The sequence below is a fragment of the Daktulosphaira vitifoliae genome, unplaced genomic scaffold (genome assembly GCF_025091365.1).
Source record: "Daktulosphaira vitifoliae isolate Bord-2020 unplaced genomic scaffold, ASM2509136v1 Scaffold_4, whole genome shotgun sequence".
NCBI classification, from domain to species: domain Eukaryota; kingdom Metazoa; phylum Arthropoda; class Insecta; order Hemiptera; family Phylloxeridae; genus Daktulosphaira; species Daktulosphaira vitifoliae.
Genome location: NW_026099575.1, coordinates 43,065,716 through 43,089,564, shown reverse-complemented (window position 1 = coordinate 43,089,564; position 23,849 = coordinate 43,065,716). Strand labels below are relative to the sequence as shown.

Below are 23,849 nucleotides of genomic sequence, written 5' to 3'. Positions count from 1 at the left end.
AACCGTTAGATCTTAATATTATTCTTTATGTATAATTCCCCTTAACTACTACGACTTTTTCAATCTTTCTTTTGGTTATTACACCAATAATTATAGACTCTCAACTAACAACGATAACAAGCATTTATTTCTATTTAATAGTATATTTAAATATATCCTGACTGGATCTCTAGAGATGTTGTGGTATCTAAGTTAAGTGAGCGACAGCGGTGAGCGTACACAAATCCGATTGCAATAAAATAAATAATAACAGTAAAATTAATAGTAGAAGATAATATTGTCGGAATTAAATTGTAGTAATAAAAATATAGTCTGTCAAAAAAAATGAGTAACCGCGAGCGTGGTAAAATGTCGATTGCCTTCATACTTATTGATTAATTTTTTAATTAATTTAAGAACAGTGTGTAATCGGTTTGTTTACACCCGCGCGTGCCGCATACCCATAGTAGGTCGTAGGGACGTTTGTGCTGATCAGGCACTAGTATGGTATTGAAATGCTAATGTTGGTGAAGGACGAATAATCTCTACGTTACAATACAGATACAATTTTTTTGACATTGAACTTTTCTTATAATTTACATCCAAATATCTTAAGAATTATTTTAAAGTAATATGCATAGATATTACAACAATAAATGAATTATAATTTTTAATAACAACGAAAAGTTGTTTAATATTTTTTCTGAAATATATTATTAAATATGAAAAACATTATTCATAGTTTATTTAAATAGTACTATTAGTTTAAAATGCAGAATAATCATCAACAATATGTTGATTACTCAAAATAATGTACAAATACACAAATTAATCTGCTAAAGAGCCTCAGCTGTTTATAACTACAATACTATAAATAGTCAAAAATGTAATAGCGATACAATTATTTTATACAATCTAAACTATTTAAAAGTTATAAAAACTAAGTTTTTTGGAACTAAGTTCTTTGCGGCACGTTGAGATGTGGTATGGGTTATTCAGTGTGACCTAACCCAGAAAAATGCGTGACAAGTCCAGTAACAGAATTTTACAACGAAAAAGCTATGATGCTGTTCTATACGTATCCATTCCTATTACAAGCTTATAGTGTGTAATACATTTCTCGTCATCTTACTTTTTTTCTGTATTTTCCCTTCTTTTTGCAATCGCACTCCGCTGCGCCTATATGTATTGTATATACTTATTCATTTTTATGTATATACAAGCATCCTTTGTGTCATCATTTCACATTTCACATGCACTGACATATGTGTCATTACACGTGTGACAGGAAATCAACACGTACATTATTAGTTTTTATAATTAGTTACTAAATTACAGCAATCAATATTTTAATTAAAGAAAATCAAATTCAAATACATGAATTTGAGAAGTATTCGTAAAAATGTATTATTTAATAACTCGAATCACTATTACCTTTTACTTCTTGTTAAATTTTATTTTTCAAAATATCGTGTTTAGATATCAATAAGGAAAATTCAAATAGATAGCAAAAAATACAAATTACGAAACATTTAGTATTTTTTTAACAAATTGTGTTTCTAATATTTTAGCCGTATGAACTTCGTTCCTACCAAATGTCCTACGACGCCATTTTTTAATTTTCACATAAATGAAGTATATACACATTATAATTATCAAATTACAAAATTATGACTTTTTTTATCAAGTCGACTGTATTGAATCAACACTTTCTGTTTTATGAGTCAGATTAAAATATTTATCGTCTATTGCATTCAATACTTTAGTAAACTACTCGAGTACTTAGTAATCTACAGCGGACTTAGGAGTAATGTGTGTTAAAAAAAATTCGTCCGCATCGCAATATGATATCATCGATCATGGACGTGACTTTTGTTTATCAATTTAACTTTTTATTACAAATTCATAATTTCATGGAACATTGGGGGATCCCAATATTATAATCCCTCATATTATTTTAATTATAATGAAGTAAACCCCTTCTATGGTTTAACTTAAATTATTCTAACATGCACTGACATGTGGGTAAATCCATATCAAATCATCCAAAGTCGTTGCGCGACCACTTTATTTTTTATTTTTTGGAATTTTACACACAATTTGTCTAGTATATAAGAAGAAAAAATTAAAAAATCTTTACGAAAATTTATTTATGACTTATCAAAAATTTTAAATTATGAAATACTTTTAATTCGTAAAAATATCCTTATGATAACAGAATTTATATTTAAGACTTAAAACTTTCATCGTTTTTATTTTATACAATACTCTAACATATCCCATAATTACTAACAGATTTTTTAACTTTGAAGTTGGAAATTTTTGTTTTCCAATTTGAGAATTTTTTTAATTAATTTTTAAAAAAAAAAAATGAGTTTTACTTGGAGTTGATTTTTTAAAGATTCTTAATAAATTATAACAATATTATATACATTGTTAATATTGCAAATTTATTTGAATAACAATATAATAAAATATATTTATAATCAAGAGATGAAAAAACTATGAAGCAGGTATTTTATGATTAATGGATTATTTAAATTAATAAACTGCCAAACTATAAATTATACTTTTGGTATTTTAGAATTTATTATTGTTAATATCAATTTTAAGTTGATCTCATAATTTATTATGTTTTTCTAAGTAATATAAACTCCAATTCAAACAAATTATATGTATCATAGTTTAATTTTGATTCTGGTAGAAAATAATGACGAATGTGCAAAAATAATAATTTTAATAAAAAATATATTAAATAAGATTACAGGTAGACAGACAATGATAGAATATCTTTGAAAATACTGTAAAAATATATATTTTAACACATACACATACATAGAGGTTGGATTGTTTTCATTTATAGTAAAATATTTAATTAATAAAAATATAAAAATTATAATTGGTTTCTTTTTGGTACATAATTCTTTCAATTTATCAATCATAAAGTATTTTTCATGTTCATCCTTTATATCGTATAATGATGTCAACTTTATATTTTCAAATGCACTACACATAATTAGCTATAACTATAAATAAAAGCTAACTAATTTAATAGATAATGTTCTAACTAAGAAAATGGTTGTGTCGATAGCAAAATTTGGGCCAGTATTTGGGAAGTAATTGACATTTAGTAGAAATGGTTGAAAGTAAGACGCGGGTGTTATTATTTTTATTGCTTCTCATATAATGTCAAAACTCATTCCCCCGTTAAGTTATAAACATGTCAACTTCCAAAATATTGGCCAAAAAGTTGTTACCGACCAGACATTTTCATAACTAGAACATTTTCTATTTATAAGTCAGTTAATTATGTATGTTGTCATTTAAGATATAAAAGTGACAATTTTATAAAATATAAATGAAGAAAAATATATTTTATTTAGAAATAAAATTTTGATGTATTTTATGCATTTTTTTTTGCAATTGAGAAAAACATGTACCTAAAAGTAACTAATTAAAAATCTCTAAAGGGTGCTCCAAATATCAGTTTTTAACTTAAAAATGTATTTATAAGAGACTTAGGGTCAGTCTCCTTTAACCCCAACAATAAAATTTTTTCCTGAACGCATGAATGTTCTATACTTAATAATAATTTCAATTCGTCCTATAATTGTTTACTGCCTTAATTGATACCATTTTTGCATTGCTAAAATTATAGTGTTATTTATTTTGAAAAATAATTGGAATCATTAGCGTTTACATAATTTTACTCATTCACCTTATAGCACAATGGAATGTCTTGTAAGAAAATAATAGAACTAGGGACAGTATGCCCAGTTAAAACGTTTAATTACCACAATCCGTAAAACATAATAAACAAATAATGTTTTAACTAACAAACGTTAATAAAAATTAAAATTATTTATCCGATCTCTGCTTTTAAATAATGTTTGGAGTAACCACGTAGTAAACTAGTAAGATCCCTGGAAAGTTTTCTAGTAGATATATATACGATGCATAAAATTATTAGCTGGAAATATTAAAGTAATTAATTCACAGTAATTATTTTAATGTTAGCCATTAGATTACTACCAATATAATAAAAATGTCAAGCATTTTTCTGAAATATTTTAGTTTTAAATGCTTCTTGATTTATTTTATTAATTATTATATAGTATTTAGGTCCATTCCTTAGTTTTAAAGGTGAAAACTTAATTTTTTCAAATGGAACAATACATTTAAATATCTTATATGATAGATAATAATCTAATTTAGAAAATGACTAATCTATAGTTAATAAACATAGATTAGTGGTGAGTCGTTTCTCTTTTTATCATTATAATTATTTTTCATTGCATTCATCTTCTCCATAAATTAAAATGTCACATCATCGTAAAAAGTTACAAAAATAAAAAATTATAAAACTGTATAGGACAGTACCAGTATTAAATCCTTCTATAAAATTTAAAAAAAATTGAAAATATTTTATAAATTGTTGTATCAGTGAGAAAATTTATTGGTAAAATGAAATATGTATATTTAAATATTGCATCACTTGTTTAACATTTAGTAAAAAAAAGTTTTCTTTTGTTTATATGATTTATGATTATTCTCCTTCAAACAACGACCATTGACGCATTCTAAAGTTTCATAAATAGATGAACAAATATATAACTATATTTGAAGTTTCATTTTTTGAAATATTAGATATTGTAGATATAATCATGAGGGTATTGAGCGTAAGAAGAGCTAAGAGGGCTTTTGAGGGTTCAGCCTTCCAAATTTTCTATTATCCCCCTACAAATTCAGATATATTGTATACATTGCTATATGAAAATTATTTTCTGGAGGGAGGAAATTTAAATTTAGCACCATCAAAAAAATTGACTACCCTACGACTATAGAAGTGAGAATAAATTTTTCCATTTTCCATATACTTAAATTATTGTTAGTAAGAATTATATGAAATTTTTATTTTAGTAAAAATTAATTTCGGTCGGTTATATAGTTTTATATGTAATTATAAGTATGTGTCAGTATGTGTTTAGCGTTGATAATGGTAACATTGTTTCCGAAATACGTATCCGCGATTTTTCATTAATTCTTTGTGGCTTTAAGTATAATATTTTTAATATTTTTTAGTTTTTTTTAAATTAATAATATTTTTAAATAGTTTTAATTTTACTTAATTGAATTATTAAATATTTAATAATTATTTATATTGATATACTGCACATAATACAATCTGCTTCTTACGTATTTTTTTAAATAATATATATTTTTTCACCATTCATTCGTACGTTAAAATTAAAAACAAATATTTATTACACTTATTTGAAGGATTTAGTTATTATNACCATTCATTCGTACGTTAAAATTAAAAACAAATATTTATTACACTTATTTGAAGGATTTAGTTATTATTTAGTTCATATGCGAATCTCTACCTTTGTGTAGAATTGTATCGAGTTTTCAATGTATTGTTTTATTTGTTATGATTTCGTAAAACTAGGAGATCTTAGTCTACCTGTTAGATTAGGTTATTGAAAAGATAATTTAAATTAACTCTCCCAAATTTGATCACTTAGTTATCCCGGTATTCGAAAACCAGTTAAAGCGCGTTAAAAAATGTTATATTTCTATTAATCAATTGTAATAAAAATAATCATTTACATTGATAAAATTAGAGACTTACCGTTTTGTAATATAATTGTAAATCTATTCTGTTTTAAATCGGTAAGAAATTCTTAATTGTATCTATTATTATTGAGGATTTTTTTCCTTATTTGGTTGATATAAAATTCTGAAACAATAATAATTTACGTTTAATAATATTGTTATATTACCCTTGTAGTAAACCAACCTGGTCAAGTTTTTACGATGATCCGAAAATATTCCTAAATATTAGGTCAAGCTATGACCTAGTCGGACATGTTTTAGTACCACTTATGATTTCGTCCTCTTATGTATTGTTTAATTTCATTTTAACCTAAACGTTTTTGCTTATTTTTAAATGATTAAAAAAGTTAATTATGTGCTAATTATTTCAAATGTAGAATATTTTTAAACACCGTGAATTATATGGAAATGATTACTATGATTTTTATTTAAATAAATTATCACGATATAAATGTAAAACCAATTGAAATTTTGAACTTTTTCCATAAATTTTCTGTTTATAATATTTCCTAACTTCATAATAACTTAACAATATTTTTATGTTTATATTTTGTTATAAGTAGTTACTCTTCTTTTACTAATTAGTAATAATCTCAAAAAAGAGCTGATAGAAAATATCTAAATTTTTTTATATATTTTTTTGTTTTTTAATTTTTTTTTTGTGTCTGTCATTACTCTTCCTCAGCACTCTATATTTCTCAACAATACGTCAAAAGATCACAAATCGTATCTAGTCGAAGACCTTACCCTCAAAAATTACAAATTTTTCCCACGATACCCGTAAATGGTGAAAATACCCCAAATTACAAATAATTACAATTTTTTAAATCGGAAACTTCGACATATTTTTTTCTAAAAATTGCCAATTCAACATATTGAAAAATGTGCAAATCAAAATAATTCATTTATATATTAAAACCTAAAATATTTTCCTTTGAATACCTGCCTACAGAGAGGGATTCAAAATAACAGTTTTTACACACGAGTTAAACTTTTTCAACTTAATTATTGAAAACATTCCAGAAATACTACGAAGTCTAAATATACGACAAACTAAAGCTTATAAAAAATTCTATAAGTTTAAAAAAAAAAATTTTGTACTGACACCTTTTTTTCTATGGGGAAATGCCTAATTGAACAAAAAATTTAATTTTTGAGTAAAAATCATTGTTTTTTAAATGTTAATTTTTTATACTTTAACATGCCACATTTATGTTAAAAATGCACAAAGCAATACAATTTTTTTTATATTAATAACAAATGAAAAGTTTTTTTTCAAGCTTTTCAATTTTTATGCGTGTTTGCCATAACAGTGACAAATACTTTATAACTTCTTTATAATTTCTCTTTTATAAAAACTACAATACTAAATTATTAAATATAAATTTCATACTATATTTAATTACAATAATAATATTCATTCATATATTACACTTATAAATCATAAAATTTGTAATCAAAATATAAAATAGGAAATAAGAGTTCATTTTTCTTTTGGGATAATCCACTAGTTTTTTTAAATTAAACACTAGGTGATATCATTATTGAAATAATTTTAAATATGTGATTTATGAAGTCTAAGTGTTGTAATATTAAATACATTAAAATCTAAATTTACGAAAAACATTATTTTAGAATAAACAATTAATATTTGCAATATTTTAGTATAAATTGCAACACAACATACGTAAAATTATTCATTTAAAATTTAAACATTTAAATAATTAATTTTTAAATTGTTATTTTCTTAGAATCATTGTAATGCATTTAAAAACTATACTAATCTTTTGTTCAGTATGTTTTTTTACCGATACAATGGTAAGTATTTATTTAAATATTTAATTGTTTTTTTTAACAAATATATTATATAAATATTTAAAGAGTTACGGACTTAATGCAATCCAAATACAATGCTTGCAAGTATTGGTAAAAAAGTATAATGATAAAGATAAAGTAAATAAAGTGATAAAAGCTTTTAATGTCAAGGAAGAATACGATTATAACACTGAAGGTAATTATTACATATAATTTTTAGCTTTGTTATTTTATCATAAACTTTTATAAAGAAAGATTCTATTAGGAGTAAACACTCAATTTCTCATAATTTTTATGTAAATTTCAATTTTGGCTTTTTTTAGTTACATTTGTAACTCAATGTAACTGTTATAAAATATTATACATTTTTCCCCTTATGTGTTATGGAGGTGTGCATTTTATTTTTTTTAAATGGTAACATACATATTTCAATAGCCAATTAAAAAGAAAATTATGTGATTAAGAACACCATTGATCAATAACATCATTTGGACTAGTAATTCAAAAGGGAAATGTCCAGTGTTAAAAAAAGCAGGTATCGCCCTATTACCAGTCAATACTTTAATTTGTTAATAACTTCTGAACTAATGGTCTATAAATTGTTATCGACCAGTCTTTTTCTAAATTACATAATTTTCTGTTTTATAAGTAAAGTAAATATGTATGTTTCTATTTAAAAAAATAAAGTTGATATCGTAGATAGCAAGTTTATATTAGTTGGTAATGGTTCTTTATGGCCCCGCTATCACAGAGATGCAGCATTTGTTGTCAATTATGACATTATCAAGAGATATGCTTTCTGTATTGTCTGTTGATGTATTTATTGACTCCAAAAAATGTGCCTTACTACCATTGATAATAAACGCTCCGTATCTGTGATAGCGATGTCATAAAATACCAATTAGATACCTGTATTTGTAATTCCTTGTGTGTTACATATGTATATTAACTCAACAACTTGCAACTTTAAAGTTTAATATCTAATTAGTGATGAGCAAAACAAGAACAAGACCAAGACTGTAAAAGTCTTGATCTTGCTTTGCTAACTCAGTTTTGGTCTTGGTCATGGTCTTGCAAGTCCAGTCTTGTTCTTGTTCTTGGTCTTGCTTATTTNTAACTCAGTTTTGGTCTTGGTCATGGTCTTGCAAGTCCAGTCTTGTTCTTGTTCTTGGCCTTGTCCATAAAATCTTGTTCTTAATGTGAGTTTTGTCACAATACTCTTGCAAAATCTTGCATTTATTTATATTTGTAAAAATTTTCTACTTAAAAGGTTTAAATGACGAAGTTTCCTACTTCAGTTTGTAAATTCAAATTTAGTTTATATGCCATAGGATTTTTAGCATAAACAATATGAATGATTTTAGCTTCGATGCAAAGATGAGAAAGTATTAATTTTACTATGATGTGTTTTTTTTATGTCTGTTGCCACTTTTTCTCAGCTCTCACTAGACCGATTTCTTTCAACAATACGTCAAAAGATCACAAATCGTATCTAGTTGAAGACATTACCCTTAAAAATTGAAAATTGTTCCCTCGTTCCCCGCAAATGTGGAAAATATCCAAAAAAATTACAAATTAAAAAATCGGTAAATTTTGTCATTTTTTTCACTTTTTTTTCTTAAAACTTCCATAACTTTTTCAAAAATAAACAAATCAGCATAAATTTTTTTTATACTAAAAACTTAGATATTTCCCTTTCATTTTATATTATTTTTTTGAAAATTTAACACTTAACCTGCTCTTTGGGAGGGATTTTAAATAGCAACTTTCTTACAAAAATTATTTTTTTCAACTTAATTTTTGAAAATATTCGCGTCCTTTAAACATATATCAAATAAAGCTTATGTCATGTACTATAAAATAAAAAAAAAAAGTTTGTCCCGACGACCTATCTTCTATGCGTAAACGGCTATTGTATTCAAAAATATGCTATTTTTCTATTAAAATTCTAGGTTTTATATTTTATTTTATTTTAAAATATCTTATTAGGAGAATATATTGACTTTCATGAATATTATATAATTTAATTGACATAGAATAAAGTTCATAAGACATAAGAAATTAAATCTATTAAATTTTTTTTAATTTTTTATTTTCATACTAAATTTAATAATTATAATTAGTATTTATTCATATATTATATTTAAAATCAAAGAACTACTAATTAAGATATAATCAAAGAAATAAGAGGTTTTGAAATAATCTACCAATTTCTTAAAATTAAACACTATCTATAGATTTGCATCGAAGCGTTTTTTATGATAGTAATTTTAATCACTGTCAGATATCATCTATACTTGTCCCAACTAAGCCACGTCCATTCTATGCCGCGACCCCCCTGTAATGGTTTTTTTTTATTATTAAAGATAAAACATTTATATTTAAATACTTAAATTTAATAATATTTAAAATATTTTCTAACATATTTTCACCTATTTATGATATATCATATATTTATTAGTTGAAAAAATATTCTAATTATAATAAATAATATTTTCTTAAAATATATTTTTTTGCCAACTGTTTTGATCTGTTTTTTTATTTGAGTTTTTTTTTAAACTATAAAAAATGTTTGTGCAATAAATTAAAATAATTACTAACAAATTATGAAACTTAAATAAATTATTTTTTTTATTTACATACATTTAGTCACTTATAAAAGTTATATAATTGACAACTAAATAATTCTAGCTATATTTACTATAAAAAATTTGTGAAAATAAATGATTACTTTATACATTTTTCTAAATTTTATTCATTCTATATTCAAGGTTTTTTTTTTTATTTTGTTTAAAATTTACCCCGGACCACAAAAACAAAAATTAGACGAGGTCAATTCACTTATCACTCTAACTACACTCCTGTACTACTTGGTGTCTAGTTAAAAATTTTAGGATTGTCACTGGTATTTATGTTATTACACTACATTTCCCTAGCTTAATTTTTATGAGATATACTATTTATTACACCATTAAGCGATTCCAAAAAAACAAAGTTTTAAATTTAACATTTTTTAACTGAATTTTTCTTGTATACTGAAATAATACTAAAATATTGAATTATCTTTTAAATGAAAAAGCTCAAAATTTAGTTTATAAGGGTATTTTTTTACAGTAATTATTTATAAAAAAATAACTATAAATTTTACACAATAAATATAATATGTAATTCCTTTTGATTTTTCAAAAATAATCTCATAAAATTCCCTATAGATATTTTTTAAAAAACGATAACACAGTGGGGTCGCGGCATAGTGGAGACATTGCATAGTTGGGNAAAAACGGTAGCACAGTGGGGTCGCGGCATAGTGGAGACATTGCATAGTTGGGTCCAGTATAGATTTAATCTGACAGTGATTAAAATCACTATTATAATAAACGCTTCAATGCAAATCTGAAGATAATGTTTAATTTTAAGTAATTGCAAAAGCAACATCAACTTATATTAAAATAAAATACAAAAATAGCATATTTTTGAATACGGTAGCCATTTGCCTATAGAAGATAGGTCGTCGGGACAAATTTTTTTTTCTCATTTTGTAGTACATAAAATAAGCTTTAATTTTATATATGTTTAAAGGACGCAGTATTTCTGGAACATTTTCAAAAATTAAGTTGAAAAAGTTAGTTTTTGTAAAAAAGTTGCTATTTTAATTCCCCCCTTTGAGCAGAATAAGTGTTAGATTTTCAAAAAAAAATGATATCAAATTAAAGGAAAATATCTAAGGTTTCAATAAAAAAATATTATTTTTATTTGTTCATTTTTGAAAAAGTTTGACAGTTTTTAAGTACAAAAAACATCCCGATAAAAGGGTAATTTTTATCACAAACATTACATTTTTTTTAAAATTTTCGACAGCCATTTGCACATAGAAGATAAGATGTCGGGACAAATTTTTTTTTTTCATTTGATAGTATATAACATAACCTTTGATTTGATATATGTTTAAAGGACGCAGTATTTCCGGAACATTTTCAAAAGTTCAGTTGAAAAAGATCTATGTTTTTTACAATATTTTAAGTTTTGAACGCCCCCTATATAAGGGGAAATTGTCCAATTTTAATAAAAAGTATGTCAAATGAAAGATGTACTTATAATGTATTTAGAAAAAAAAAATTTGTGCTGATATATACATTTTTCAAAAAGTTATAGCATTTTTAAGTTGAAAATTTAAAATCGAAAATCGAAAATTTTAACACAAAAATAGTGTTTTTTTAACTACGGCAGCCGTTTAAATGTAGAAAAAAAATCGTCGGGACAAATTTTTTTTTTTCATTTTGTAGTACATAAAATAAGCTTTAATTTGATATATGTTTAAAGGACGCAGTATTTCCGGAACATTTTCAAAAGTTCAGTTGAAAAAGATCTATGTTTTTTACAATATTTCAAGTTTTGAACGCCTCCTATATAAGGGGAAATTTTAATAAAAAGTATGTCAAATGAAAGATGTACTTATAATGTATTTAGAAAAAAAATTTGTCATGATATATACATTTTTCAAAAAGTTATAGCATTTTTAAGTTGAAAATTTAAAATCAAAAATCGAAAACNTAGCATTTTTAAGTTGAAAATTTAAAATCGAAAATCGAAAATTTTAACACAAAAAAAGTGTTTTTTTAACTACGGCAGCCGTTTAAATGTAGAAAAAAAAGTGTCGGGACAAATTTTTTTTTTTCACTTTATAGTACATAAAATAAGCTTTAATTTGGTATATGTTTGAAGGACGCAGTATTTCCGGAACATTTTCAAAAATTAAGTTGAAAAAGTTAATTTTTGTAAAAAAGTTGCATTTTAAATCCCCCACAATGAGCAGGTTAATTGATATATTTTCAAAAAAATGATATCAAATAAAAGGTAGCTAATCTAAGGTTTTAGTATAAAAAAAATTTATGTTGATTTGTTGATTTTTCAAAAAGTTATGGAAGTTTTAAGAAAAAAAAGTGAAAAAATTTCGAAAATTAGCGATTTTTAAATTTGTAATTTTTTTGGATATTTCCCCCATTTGCGGGGAACGAGGGAATTTTTTTCAATTTTTAAGGGTAATGTCTTCAACTAGATACGATTTGTGATCTTTTGACGTATTTTTGAAAGAAATCGGTCCAGTGAGAGCTGAGAAAAAGTGGCAACAGACAAAAAAAAAAAAAAAAAACCCAGCACAGTGGGGTCGCGGCATAGTGGGGATGTTGCATAGTTGGGTCCAGTATAGATTTAATCTGACAGTGATTAAAATCACTATCATAAGAAACGCTTCGATGCAAATCAGTAGATAGTGTTTAATTCTAAGAAATTGGTGGATAATTACAAAAGCTACATTATCTGCTAGTTTCTTATTAATACCCTGATTAAGATAAAGTATGTCGAATGAAAAAGGGATTATTAAAAAATATTATTTCTCATAAAAAAATTGTGTTGATTCGTACACTTTTCAATGAGTTATAGCATTATAAAGTTAAAAATGTAACCAACCCAACCCAACATCAACTCCTATTTCCTTAATTATATCCAGATTAGTAATTATTTTAATTATATATTATATAATTTTTATAATTAATTATTTTCAAATTATTATTGATTTTTAATATGTTAAAAGTAATCATTTTGAACCTACTTCTTTTTGTTCTTTAAAGTGAAAGTTTTAATAAAAAAAAAATGAATTTATTACCATAACTTTTAACTCAACTTGCAAGTTTGAAATAAATATTATTAAATAGAAAAAAATGAAATTGGTAGATTATTTCAAAAACAACAATAACACTTATTCCCTTAATTTTACCCCGATTTATAACTATAATATATGAATACATAATAATTACAGTAATTAAATTGAGTATGAAAGTGGTATTCAATAATATAATATTGTAATTTTTACGGAGATATTATAAAAATAAAAAGGAGTTGTATATTCATATACTTTTAATGCGTATACAAATTTAAAGGAATTTATGCAATACTTTTTAATAAAAAAATTTTGTTACTTATGAATAAATACACTAAACAAAAGGAACTTTCATCAGAAAAAAAATATACTTTTCTAAATAAACTTTTCGTGATGTTTTCAAATGTGCAATTAAACTTTTTCTATTACTTCTAAGTTTTAATATTATTACTTATTATTAAAAAATAAGTATTTACATATAAAAAAAAATAATTAAGAACAAAAAAAATTGTATTAAATTAATACTGATTTTGATTTTTAATATGTTAAAGGTAATCATTTTGAACCTATTTTTTATTGTCTTTTAAAGTGAAAGTTTTAATGAAAAATACCTTCTCAGCTTCGCATCGAAGCTAAAAAATGAATTTGTTACCATAACTTATAGTTCAACTTGCAAGTTTGAAATTGACATTATTAAATTGAAAAAAATGAAATTTTTAAGATTAATATGCAATCTGGAAATTTTATAATTACTAATTACAGTACATTTGTCAGAAAAATTCGATTTTTTTACATTTTTATCGTAATAGATAACTGAAATAGAAAGAATAGTAATCATATCCTAATAACTTTTGGTGTTTAAAAAAATTCTGCAATTGAAATATTCAGAACTTAATTAATTTTAATAATTTACTTTAATTAAATGAACCAATCAAACCAAAGTAGTTAAAAATATTTACTCAATTGAGCGTATTATCAAAAATATAATTACAATTGTAAAAATCCATCGTTAAATTCAGGTGAAACTAAAAATCATTTTTTTTTTAAATTTATGATTTATATAGCAACATATTACAAAAAAATTTGGCATATTATAGACTGGTAGTAGCACACATAAATAGAGTTAAAAAATTAATAAATTATAAAGTAAAATTATTTACTTTTGTAGTTGAATACTTTTATCATATCAAATCTAATTCGACAATAAATACTTTAAGAATATTAAAAATTAATGATTTTAATTGTTTGTATGGAAAAAGCTGGTTAAGCTACTTTTTATTTGAATAAGGAATATTTTTTTGATTTTTAAGAGTAATAACTTAAATATCATAAACTTAAATGAATCATTTGACGTATCGTTGAAAAAAGTAGGTCTAGTGAGGGTTGGCAAAATAAATTGTAGCCACAAAAGAACCACATAGTAAAATAATATTAACATGAATATCAATTTCTTCTCAGGAGGGGAAACTATAGAGATAAGATCCTTTATATTTATTGAAATTATTGAATCTAAATGAGATAAATATCAAATGATTTGAAAATTCTATTTTAACTCAAAAAAAAAATGCTAAATATTAATTGCCACAGACGGATTTGAACCTCGTACCCTAGNAGAAGCCACAAACGGATTTGAACCTCGTACCCTAGGCGTTAAAGATCAAGGTGTTACCCATTCGGCAACTGTTCGTTGCTTTTTGTTGCATGATAAAATTGGCTATTTAAGCTAACTCAAATTTAAAAATTACTTTTTCGACTATAAAAAAGTAAAAAAATTTTAATAAGTATAATTTCATATGTCTTATGAACTTTATTCTATGTCAATGATATTATATAATATTCATGAAAGTCAGTTTATTCCCCTAATAAGATATTTTAAAATAAAAGAAAATACAAAACCCAGAATTTTAATAAAAAAATAGCATATTTTTGAATACGGTAGCCTTTTGCGCATAGAAGATAGATCGTCGGGACAAATTTTTTTTATTCATTTAGTAGTACATAAAATAAGCTTTAATTTGATTTATGTTTAAAGGACGCAGTATATCCGGAACATTTTCAAAAATTAAGTTGAAAAAGTTAGTTTTTGTAAAAAAGTTGCTATTTTAAATCCCCCCTGTGAGCAGAATAAGTGTTAGATTTTCAAAAAAAAATGATATCAAATGAAAGGAAATTACCTAAGGTTTCAATAAAAAAAATATTATTTTTATTTGTTAATATTTAAAAAAGTTAAGGGAGTTTTAAGTACAAAAAACATTCCGATAGAAGGTGATTTTTATCGTAAACATTACATTTTTTTTTAAATTTCGACAGCCATTTGCACATAGAAGATAAGGTGTCGGGACAAATTTTTTTTTTTCATTTTATAGTACATAAAATAAGCTTTAATTTGATATATGTTTAAAGGACGCAGTATTTCCGGAACATTTTCAAAAATTAAGTTGAAAAAGTTAGTTTTTGTAAAAAAGTTGCTATTTTAAATCCCCCCTGTGAGCAGAATAAGTGTTAGATTTTCAAAAAAAAATGATATCAAATGAAAGAAAATTACCTAAGGTTTCAATATAAAGAAATATTATTTTGATTAGTTAATATTTGAAAAAGTTATGGGAGTTTTAAGTACAAAAAACATTCCGATAGAAGGTGATTTTTATCGTAAACATTACATTTTTTTTTAAATTTCGACAGCCATTTGCACATAGAAGATAAGATGTCGGGACAAATTTTTTTTTTTTATTTTATAGTACATGACATAAGCTGTAATTTGATTTATGTTTAAAAGACGCAGTATTTCCGAAACATTTTCAAAAATTAAGTTGAAAAAGTTAGTTTTTGTAAAAAAATTTTAAATCCCCCCCAATAAGCAGGTTAAATGTTAGATTTTCAAAAAAATGATATCAAATGAAAGAAAAATATCTAAGGTATTAGTAGAAAAAAAATTATGTTGATTTGTTTATTTTTCAAAAAGTTATGGAAGTTTTAAGAAAAAAAAGTGAAAAAAATGACAAAATTTGTCAATTTTTAAATTTGTAATTTTTTTGGATATTTCCCCCATTTGCGGGGAACGAGGGAAAATTTTTAAATTTTTAAGGGTAATGTCTTCAACTAGATACAATTTGTGATCTTTTGACGTATTGTTAAAAGAAATCGGTCCAGTGAGAGCTGAGAAAAAGTAGTGACAGACACAAAAAAAAAAAAAATAATAAAAAATTAAAAAAAAAAATAAACACAACATGGTAAAATTAATACCTTCTCAGCTTCGCTTCGAAGCTAAAAAAAAAAAAAAACACATCATAGTAAAATTAATACTTTCTCATCTTCGCATCGAAGCTAAAATCATTCATATTGTTTATGCGAAAAATCCTATGGCATATAAACTAAATATGAATTTACAAACTGAAGTTTGTAAAAAAAAAAAAAGAACACATCATAGTAAAATTAATACCCTCTCCGCTTCTCATCGAAGCTAATAATGTGTAAAAAAATTGAATGTTAATTAGTTATGATATTAACTTTTTATTTGAGACACTTTTTTAGATTTTTATTAATTTTGGAGAAAATCTATGTAAGATTACATACTTTTAATATATTTAAAGTGTTTTATATTTTATAGATAATGAATATAAAAGAGTTTACAAGATTCTATACTTTATGCATAAATATGATAAAGTAGGTGATAGTATAACTCTACCTGGTGATCAAAAAGAAGTAAAATCATATATTAATTAGTTTATTATCTATTTACCTGACTCAGTAGTAAACTATTTTGAAATTTTAGATAATAAAACTGGATAAAAATGAGTTAGAAAGAGTGTTCGGTCATTTTCGTGAACTTGGCTTAGAAGACATTGGTTTTATAGACTATGAGAATTACTATAATTTGATTAATTCAATTGACTACAGTGATCTTCTACGAAATGTAATTTTAATTTTATTTACGTTTTATTTTTTTTATAGATAATCTTATTCAAGTTAATACATACCAATTTGACTAACGAATTTAGAATCTTTTATGTGTAATTTTTCAGTAAATCCAAATTATTAACAAGATGTATTATGATAGCAAACGATATTTTCTAATCATTATTTTAAATATATCAATGATTTTATGTATAAAAGATATCAAGATTAATAAGTAAAAGACAAGTAAAATAGATAAGTTTCTGAATTTTTTGGTTAAAATTGATAAATATGGTGATTTTGAAAAATTAATATGACATATTAATTATTTAATTGTTCTTTTTACATGAATCATTCGATGATGTGATGCGTATTTTACTAAATGGTATATAATATAGATATAATGACCTGCCAGGGTCCAAAAGCGGTCTGATCTCTTTTGAGTTAAAATAATTTGGGTCTTGCCCTTGGTATATTAAATTATTTCTGAAATAGATATTTTAAAATTTATTATTCAATAAAATTCGGCTTTTCCTTAATTTGTATGTATTTTTAGCTATAGCATATAAATTTATGTCATCAAAAAATGGTTATATTAATAAAAACAATTGTAAATATTTAATCATTTTAATTCATTTATTCTGTATTCAAAATTAAATTATAAAACATAATTTTGTTTTTATTTTAACAAATTTTTTTTAAATATTACAATTTTAATTTATATTTTTTTAAGTATTATCTTCGATGCGAAGCTGAGAGAAATTAATTTTACTGTGATATGTATTTTTATTTTTGTCACCACATTTTCTCAGCTCTCACCGGTCCGATTTCTTTCAACGATATGTTAAAAAATCAAAAATCATGTCTAGATAAAAAATTGCCCTTGAAAATTGAAAATTTTTAATGAATAACAGGGATGTTTCAAAACTTGAATTATACAAATTTTTTATGTAACTTACGAAAATAGAATTTTTTCAACTTAAAAAAAATAGCAAACAAAATTAAATAAGTTTAACTTTTTATAACTTATGAACTTCATGCTATGTCAATTTAATTTTATAATATTCATGAAAGTCAATGTATTTCCTTTGTTCGATATTTTAAAACAAAATGAAATATAAAAACCGGAATTTTAACACAAAATTAGCATGTTTTTGAATACGGTAGTCATTTTCACGAAGAAAATATTCTATATTTCGATTTTTTTTCATAGTTAAGTATGTAACATAAGTTTTAATTTAAGATAAAATAAAAGTATCAATATTTCCGGAACATTTTCAAAAATTAAATTCAAAAAGCATAACTTGTTTCCAAAAATGTGCAATACCCCTTTAGACATATTAAAAGTCAAATTTTGAAAAAAATTATATCTAATGAAAGAAAAATATCAAAGGTTTCGATATAAATAAAAAATATTTGAATTTGTTCATTTTTCAAAAAGTTATGGTAATATTAAGTAATCAAATAGTTCATGTTATACAGTGATTTTTACATAAAAATTACATTTTTCTTTAAATTTGACGGCTATTTTCTGATAGAAGATAAATCGTCGGTAACAATTTTTTTTTTTAATTTTATAGTACGTGATTTTAGCTTTCATTTGGTATATGATTAAAAGACGCATTATTTCCGGAACATTTTCAAAAGTTAAGTTGAAAAAATTCTATTTTTTATAGAATATTTCAGTTTTGAACGCCCCTTATATAAAGGCAAATTGTCCACTTTTATAAAAAAATATGTCAAATAAATGATGTACTTATAATGTATTTAGAAAAAAAATTTGTGATGATATATACATTCTTCAAAAAGTTATAGAATTTTTAAGTTGAAAATTTAAAATCGAAAATTTTAACACAAAAATAGCGTTTTTGTACTACGGCAGCCGTTTGCATGCAGAAGATAAAATTTCGGGACAAATTTTTTTTTTCATTTTGTAGTACATAAAATAAGCTTTAATTTGATATATGTGTAAAGGACGCAGTATTTCCAAAACATTTTTAAAATTTAAGTTGATAAAATTAGTTTTTGTAAAAAAGTTGATATTTTAAATCCTTCCAGGTTTAGTGTTAGATATTCAAAAAAATGATATCAAATGAATGGATAATATCTAAGATTTTAGAATAAAAAAAATTATATTGATTTGTTAATTTTTGAAAAAGTTATAGAAGTTTTAAGAAAAAAAAGTGGAAAAAATAACGAAATTTACCGATTTAAAAAATTGTAATTTTTTTAGAGATTTCCCCCGTTTGATGAGAACGGTGGAATTTTTTTTTATTTTTAAGTGTATTTACTTAAACTAGATACGATTTGTGATCTTTAGACGTATTGTTAAAAGAAATCGGCCTAATGAGAGCTGAGAAACAGTGGCAACAGCATATAAAAAAAAAAAAAACTCATAATGGTAAAATTAATATCTTCTCATCTTCGCATCGAAGTTAGAGTAGCTCTTTGATATTGCCCAATTAGTTTGCGAACCTAACAGAAATTTAAGTAATCATAAATCATGAGAGTGTTTATTATTTCATTATTATAAATATATACTTGACGGTATCCGAACTTTAAGTTATGACTTAGATCGTATATGTTTAGACATAATAACTTTTGACAAAACCCGGCTCTTAATTTATTTTTAAAGATTGGTCTAACACTAAGAATTAGTTTTAAATGTTTTACTAAATATTATTGTTAAGGAGGGCTTAGCTTAATGATATTATACTAGTAATCGACTGTGTTATCTCCTTTTTAGATAATAATCTGAGTTAGTTGACCTTTTATCGTTTTCGTCCTCCTTCTGCGATAGTGTACATTTATTGATTGTGATTTTTTAAATGTGTATTAAATAATTCATTTTTATATGAGTAATTAATACATAATTTATCTTCCAGGGTAGTAAATTTTTTTATTGCATTTTTAAAGCCCCGAGTCATTTTTTATTTATTTTATTTATATAAAATATCTGCAAAGTTCAAACTAAATTGGATAAACACGTGACGCTTAAACAAAAATGTTGGCATAAAAACAAATTTATTCATATTTTGTCTTGAATTCGTTTAAACTTTAATCAGAGAAAAATGAAATAGACTTATTTTTATTATATTTTCTATTTACTAAAAAGGAAGGCATTTGATCTTGAGCATAAAGTTTCTTAATCCTTCCCTGAAAAATTTAAAACATTAAAAATTTATAAAAAATCTGGTATTTTATAAAATGTTCAATTTTACAACTTGGCGATTATTTTATATGCATTTAGGTTCGGTTACCCAACTTTATATGGTATAAGAGATAAAAAAAACAAACAAAAACTCTATATAAAACAATTTTATAACTTTTTATAATTTCTCCGTAAATTACTATTATTATATATAAATTTCATACTTTATTTAATTACTTTAATAAGTATTAACTCATGTATTGTACTTGTAAAATTATAAAACTGGTATTCATGAAATAATTAAGAAAATAGAAGTTGATATTGTTTTTGAAATAATTCAATAAATCTATTCAAAATTGAACTAATAAAATTTTACTAATAATTTAGAAATACACACAAACAAAAATATCTATTAGTTCATACATTTTTCATAAATTAATACTAATATAAAGTCAAAAAAATAAAATATGAAATAAAAAATGTTAACGCAAAAACAATATGTTTTTAAACAACTGAAACCATTTATGTATAATATTTATAATCGTAAATTTAACATTGTTTAATGCTCAGAATATTTTAGGAACATTTTCAAAAGTTAAGTTGAAAAAGTTACCTTTTTGTGAAAAGCTGCAATTTTAAATCCCCTTTTGGGCAGATAAAGGTTTATGTTTTCAAATATATATATATATCTGTTGGTGAACGGGATTATTAACCGTTAAAAAATCGAACGCTCAATTAACCTTATTTTTTTGATATAAAATTTTTTAATTTGTTTGATTAATGTAATGAATATTAAATTTAACATGAATAAATAAAATGTACAAAATATTTGTTCCTTAATTTTATTTATAATTAAAACTTACATGAAAATATTTAAATACAAATGTAACCTTGATTAATATTGGAGCGCGTCGCTGATGGTTCAGCGGTGGAACGTACACTGAGTAGACTTAATACTAAAAGACACATTGCTGACCAGCCAAACCAAGATAAAAGACCATACTATAGTGTGACTCGCGCTAACAATATCTAATATAAAGGAAATAACTAAGATATTTAAAAAATATACATTAATAATGAATTTTTAACGTTATTCAAATAATATACAATTATTTATTATCTACTGTTAGGGGCTAGTTTAATAATAAACTATTTTTTATATTTTAGGATGATTTACTGAATGATTGGAAGAGTATTATTCGGGAAGAACGTAATTATTTAACAAATTATTATAAAAAATCTATTATTTTATTTATATTGTTATATTTTTTAGATAAATACGATTTAGGCGATGTAATGATAAAATTATTAGAGTTCCAGTCACAATTTTTTAATCTAAGATTTGGTAAAGTAAAATATCTGAAAACGATCCAAGAATTTATTGAATATATCTTACGTGGTGGCACTCCTGATCAAAAAATACCTATATTACAATTACTATTAAATGTTAAATTGTAATTGCTATGTCTAATCATTTATTGTATTTCATTAATATTTTTATTGCTTTAAAGTAATTTAGATCTCGTTCTTTACTTTATTGTTGAATCTATGCTATTTTTATTTCACTTGCTCCAAACCTTTTTTTAATTATTCTAGTATTAATAGTATTTCATTTGTTTTTTAGTACATGTTTAGAAAAACCCACTAACATTGTTTTTTGAACGGTGTATCAGTTAAATTTTATTATATGTCAAGTTCATATTGGCGTCTACTTTATTGCATATTGTTATAAATATTTAACACACTTATAAAAAAGTTTAATCATAATTTTGTTCTTAAAACAGCATTTAAAAGGAAAATTTCATATTAATAGTTTAAAACAATCTACTAAACAGTTTGGACTCATAACCTTTTATCCACCCACGGTCCATTTTTAACTTGGAGATATATTTTTACTATTTATTGTCATGCTAGTCGATTGGACGTAGTTTTTGAAGTTTGTATATTGTGTTACCTATTTAAAAATAATAGGTATTACATTTTTTTGTAATTCACAATTTATATGTCATATATTCAAAGTGTAACTTTAAATGCTAAAATAAAATTCTAAAAAATTCTAATAGTTCATTATTTATTCAAATATCAAATTATGATATTGTTAATCAATATCTAGTTAAATATTTCGAAAAATGAAAAAATCTAAATAAAAATTGATTATAATTGGAACAATCCATTGTTAAAATCATGTAAAACCAAAAATCACTTTCTTAGAAATAATTTATAAAGTGACATATTGTTAAAATTTTGGAACATTATATACTTATAGTAGACTACACACATAGTGTCAAGAAATTAATAAATAATAAAGAAAAAGTATTTAACTTTGTAGAAACTTATTATCATTTAAAATTTAATTCGACATTTAATTTAAAAACAATAAATAATGAATGATTTTAATTGTCTAATTAATGTAATAAATAAAGATGCAAATAAATTATGGCGTTTACTTTTATTTCCTTTAATAGTTATTCGAATTAATCTTTTATTAACTTCTCGGTTCATTGTTAACAATCGTTTATAGATTTTTTTGTTTATGTAAATATTAAATCTTAATCATCAATTCCTGTTTTCATTACCTTGACAAAATACTGCGTTCATAAAAAACGCGTTTAAAAATATTCACTCCAATGGAAACTTTGTCTATTATGATTTTTATTTTTTTATACTTTTAGAATTATACTAGGTTTGACTAATAATATATTTGATAAATTCCTTATAGTCGATATTGATTATCTTAAAACTTATTCTGAACTTATCAAAATATAATTTTAAAAATATGTCTACCTTTATTCAAAATATAGTCAACAAGACTGTGGTGGCTCAGCATAAGGCCTTGGCTTGCACAGATACAGTTAACCTTGATTATATACAGGGTGGCCCACCACTCACTGACAACTTAAATAACTTTTGATCCAGTTAATATTTTTAGCTGATTTTTTTTTAAAATAACAGTTATATGTCATAATACACTCGACACTATCACAATATAATATAACAGAGGACTGCTCTGTTTGTGGCCATAATAATGGTCATTTAAAAATTATTAACACTTTTATTTATAAATTATATTCATAAGCTTAGAATAACATGTTTGTTTCTTTTTCTTTGAGCAAATTCACAAATTATACTTGTCAGCTCTTTTTAACTAGCTATAATAATATTATATGAAGTGTCAAAATGATTTGTGTATTATTCGCATGTATTTATGTATTTAATGTATTAATTCATATATTTTATGATGACTTGTCAATAAAATAGCAACATTGCGAGAATGACACAATGATGATTGTGCGGGGATAAAAGGGAATACTATAAAGGGGCTGAGTGCGGAAGGCTTAAAGAGAGTCTGTCTCTAAATATTCATTGAGCTGGTCGAACCGTGCTTTCGACATCGATACGCCAAGTTCGTAATCATCATTGTGAGATTCTTAATTGTTAACTTATAAACTAAACATTTGAGTTCGTGTTATTTTATTATAACCTGATATTGTCAAAAGTTATCATTAGAACAAGAAAAATCTTCAGGTAAGACTTTAAATCATTAAGAATCAATACTTATATTATCTTATAATTCAATTATTTAGAATTAATAATCTGAGTATAGAACGATAAAGCAATAGATCAAATAATTATATTAATCTTTAAACTTCAATTAATTATTATTAACTAGTTCGGACCTTATACATAATCACATTACATGGTATTCGTGAGATGGCCACCGCCTCTTCGTTGCCT

General features: G+C 23.9%; 1 protein-coding gene across 2 annotated transcripts in view; it reads left to right on the top strand.

Annotated features, from left to right (window-relative positions):
• LOC126905991 (uncharacterized) overlaps window positions 1–22,428 on the top strand; it is a 42,791-nt gene extending 20,363 nt beyond the window's left edge. The window contains exons 1-6 of one of the 2 annotated variants that reach the window (XM_050686215.1): window positions 7,295–7,416; window positions 7,480–7,609; window positions 16,677–16,771; window positions 16,842–16,982; window positions 21,282–21,324; window positions 21,388–22,428. In XM_050686215.1, the coding sequence (XP_050542172.1) occupies window positions 7,360–7,416; window positions 7,480–7,609; window positions 16,677–16,771; window positions 16,842–16,982; window positions 21,282–21,324; window positions 21,388–21,572 (651 nt within the window). In that variant the 5' untranslated portion in view covers window positions 7,295–7,359 and the 3' untranslated portion in view covers window positions 21,573–22,428. Of the gene's footprint in view, window positions 1–7,294; window positions 7,417–7,479; window positions 7,610–16,676; window positions 16,772–16,841; window positions 16,983–21,281; window positions 21,325–21,387 lie in introns of those variants that run through there. The other variant, XM_050686214.1, reaches the window with a different exon arrangement.
• Window positions 22,429–23,849: the final 1,421 nt, after the last annotated feature.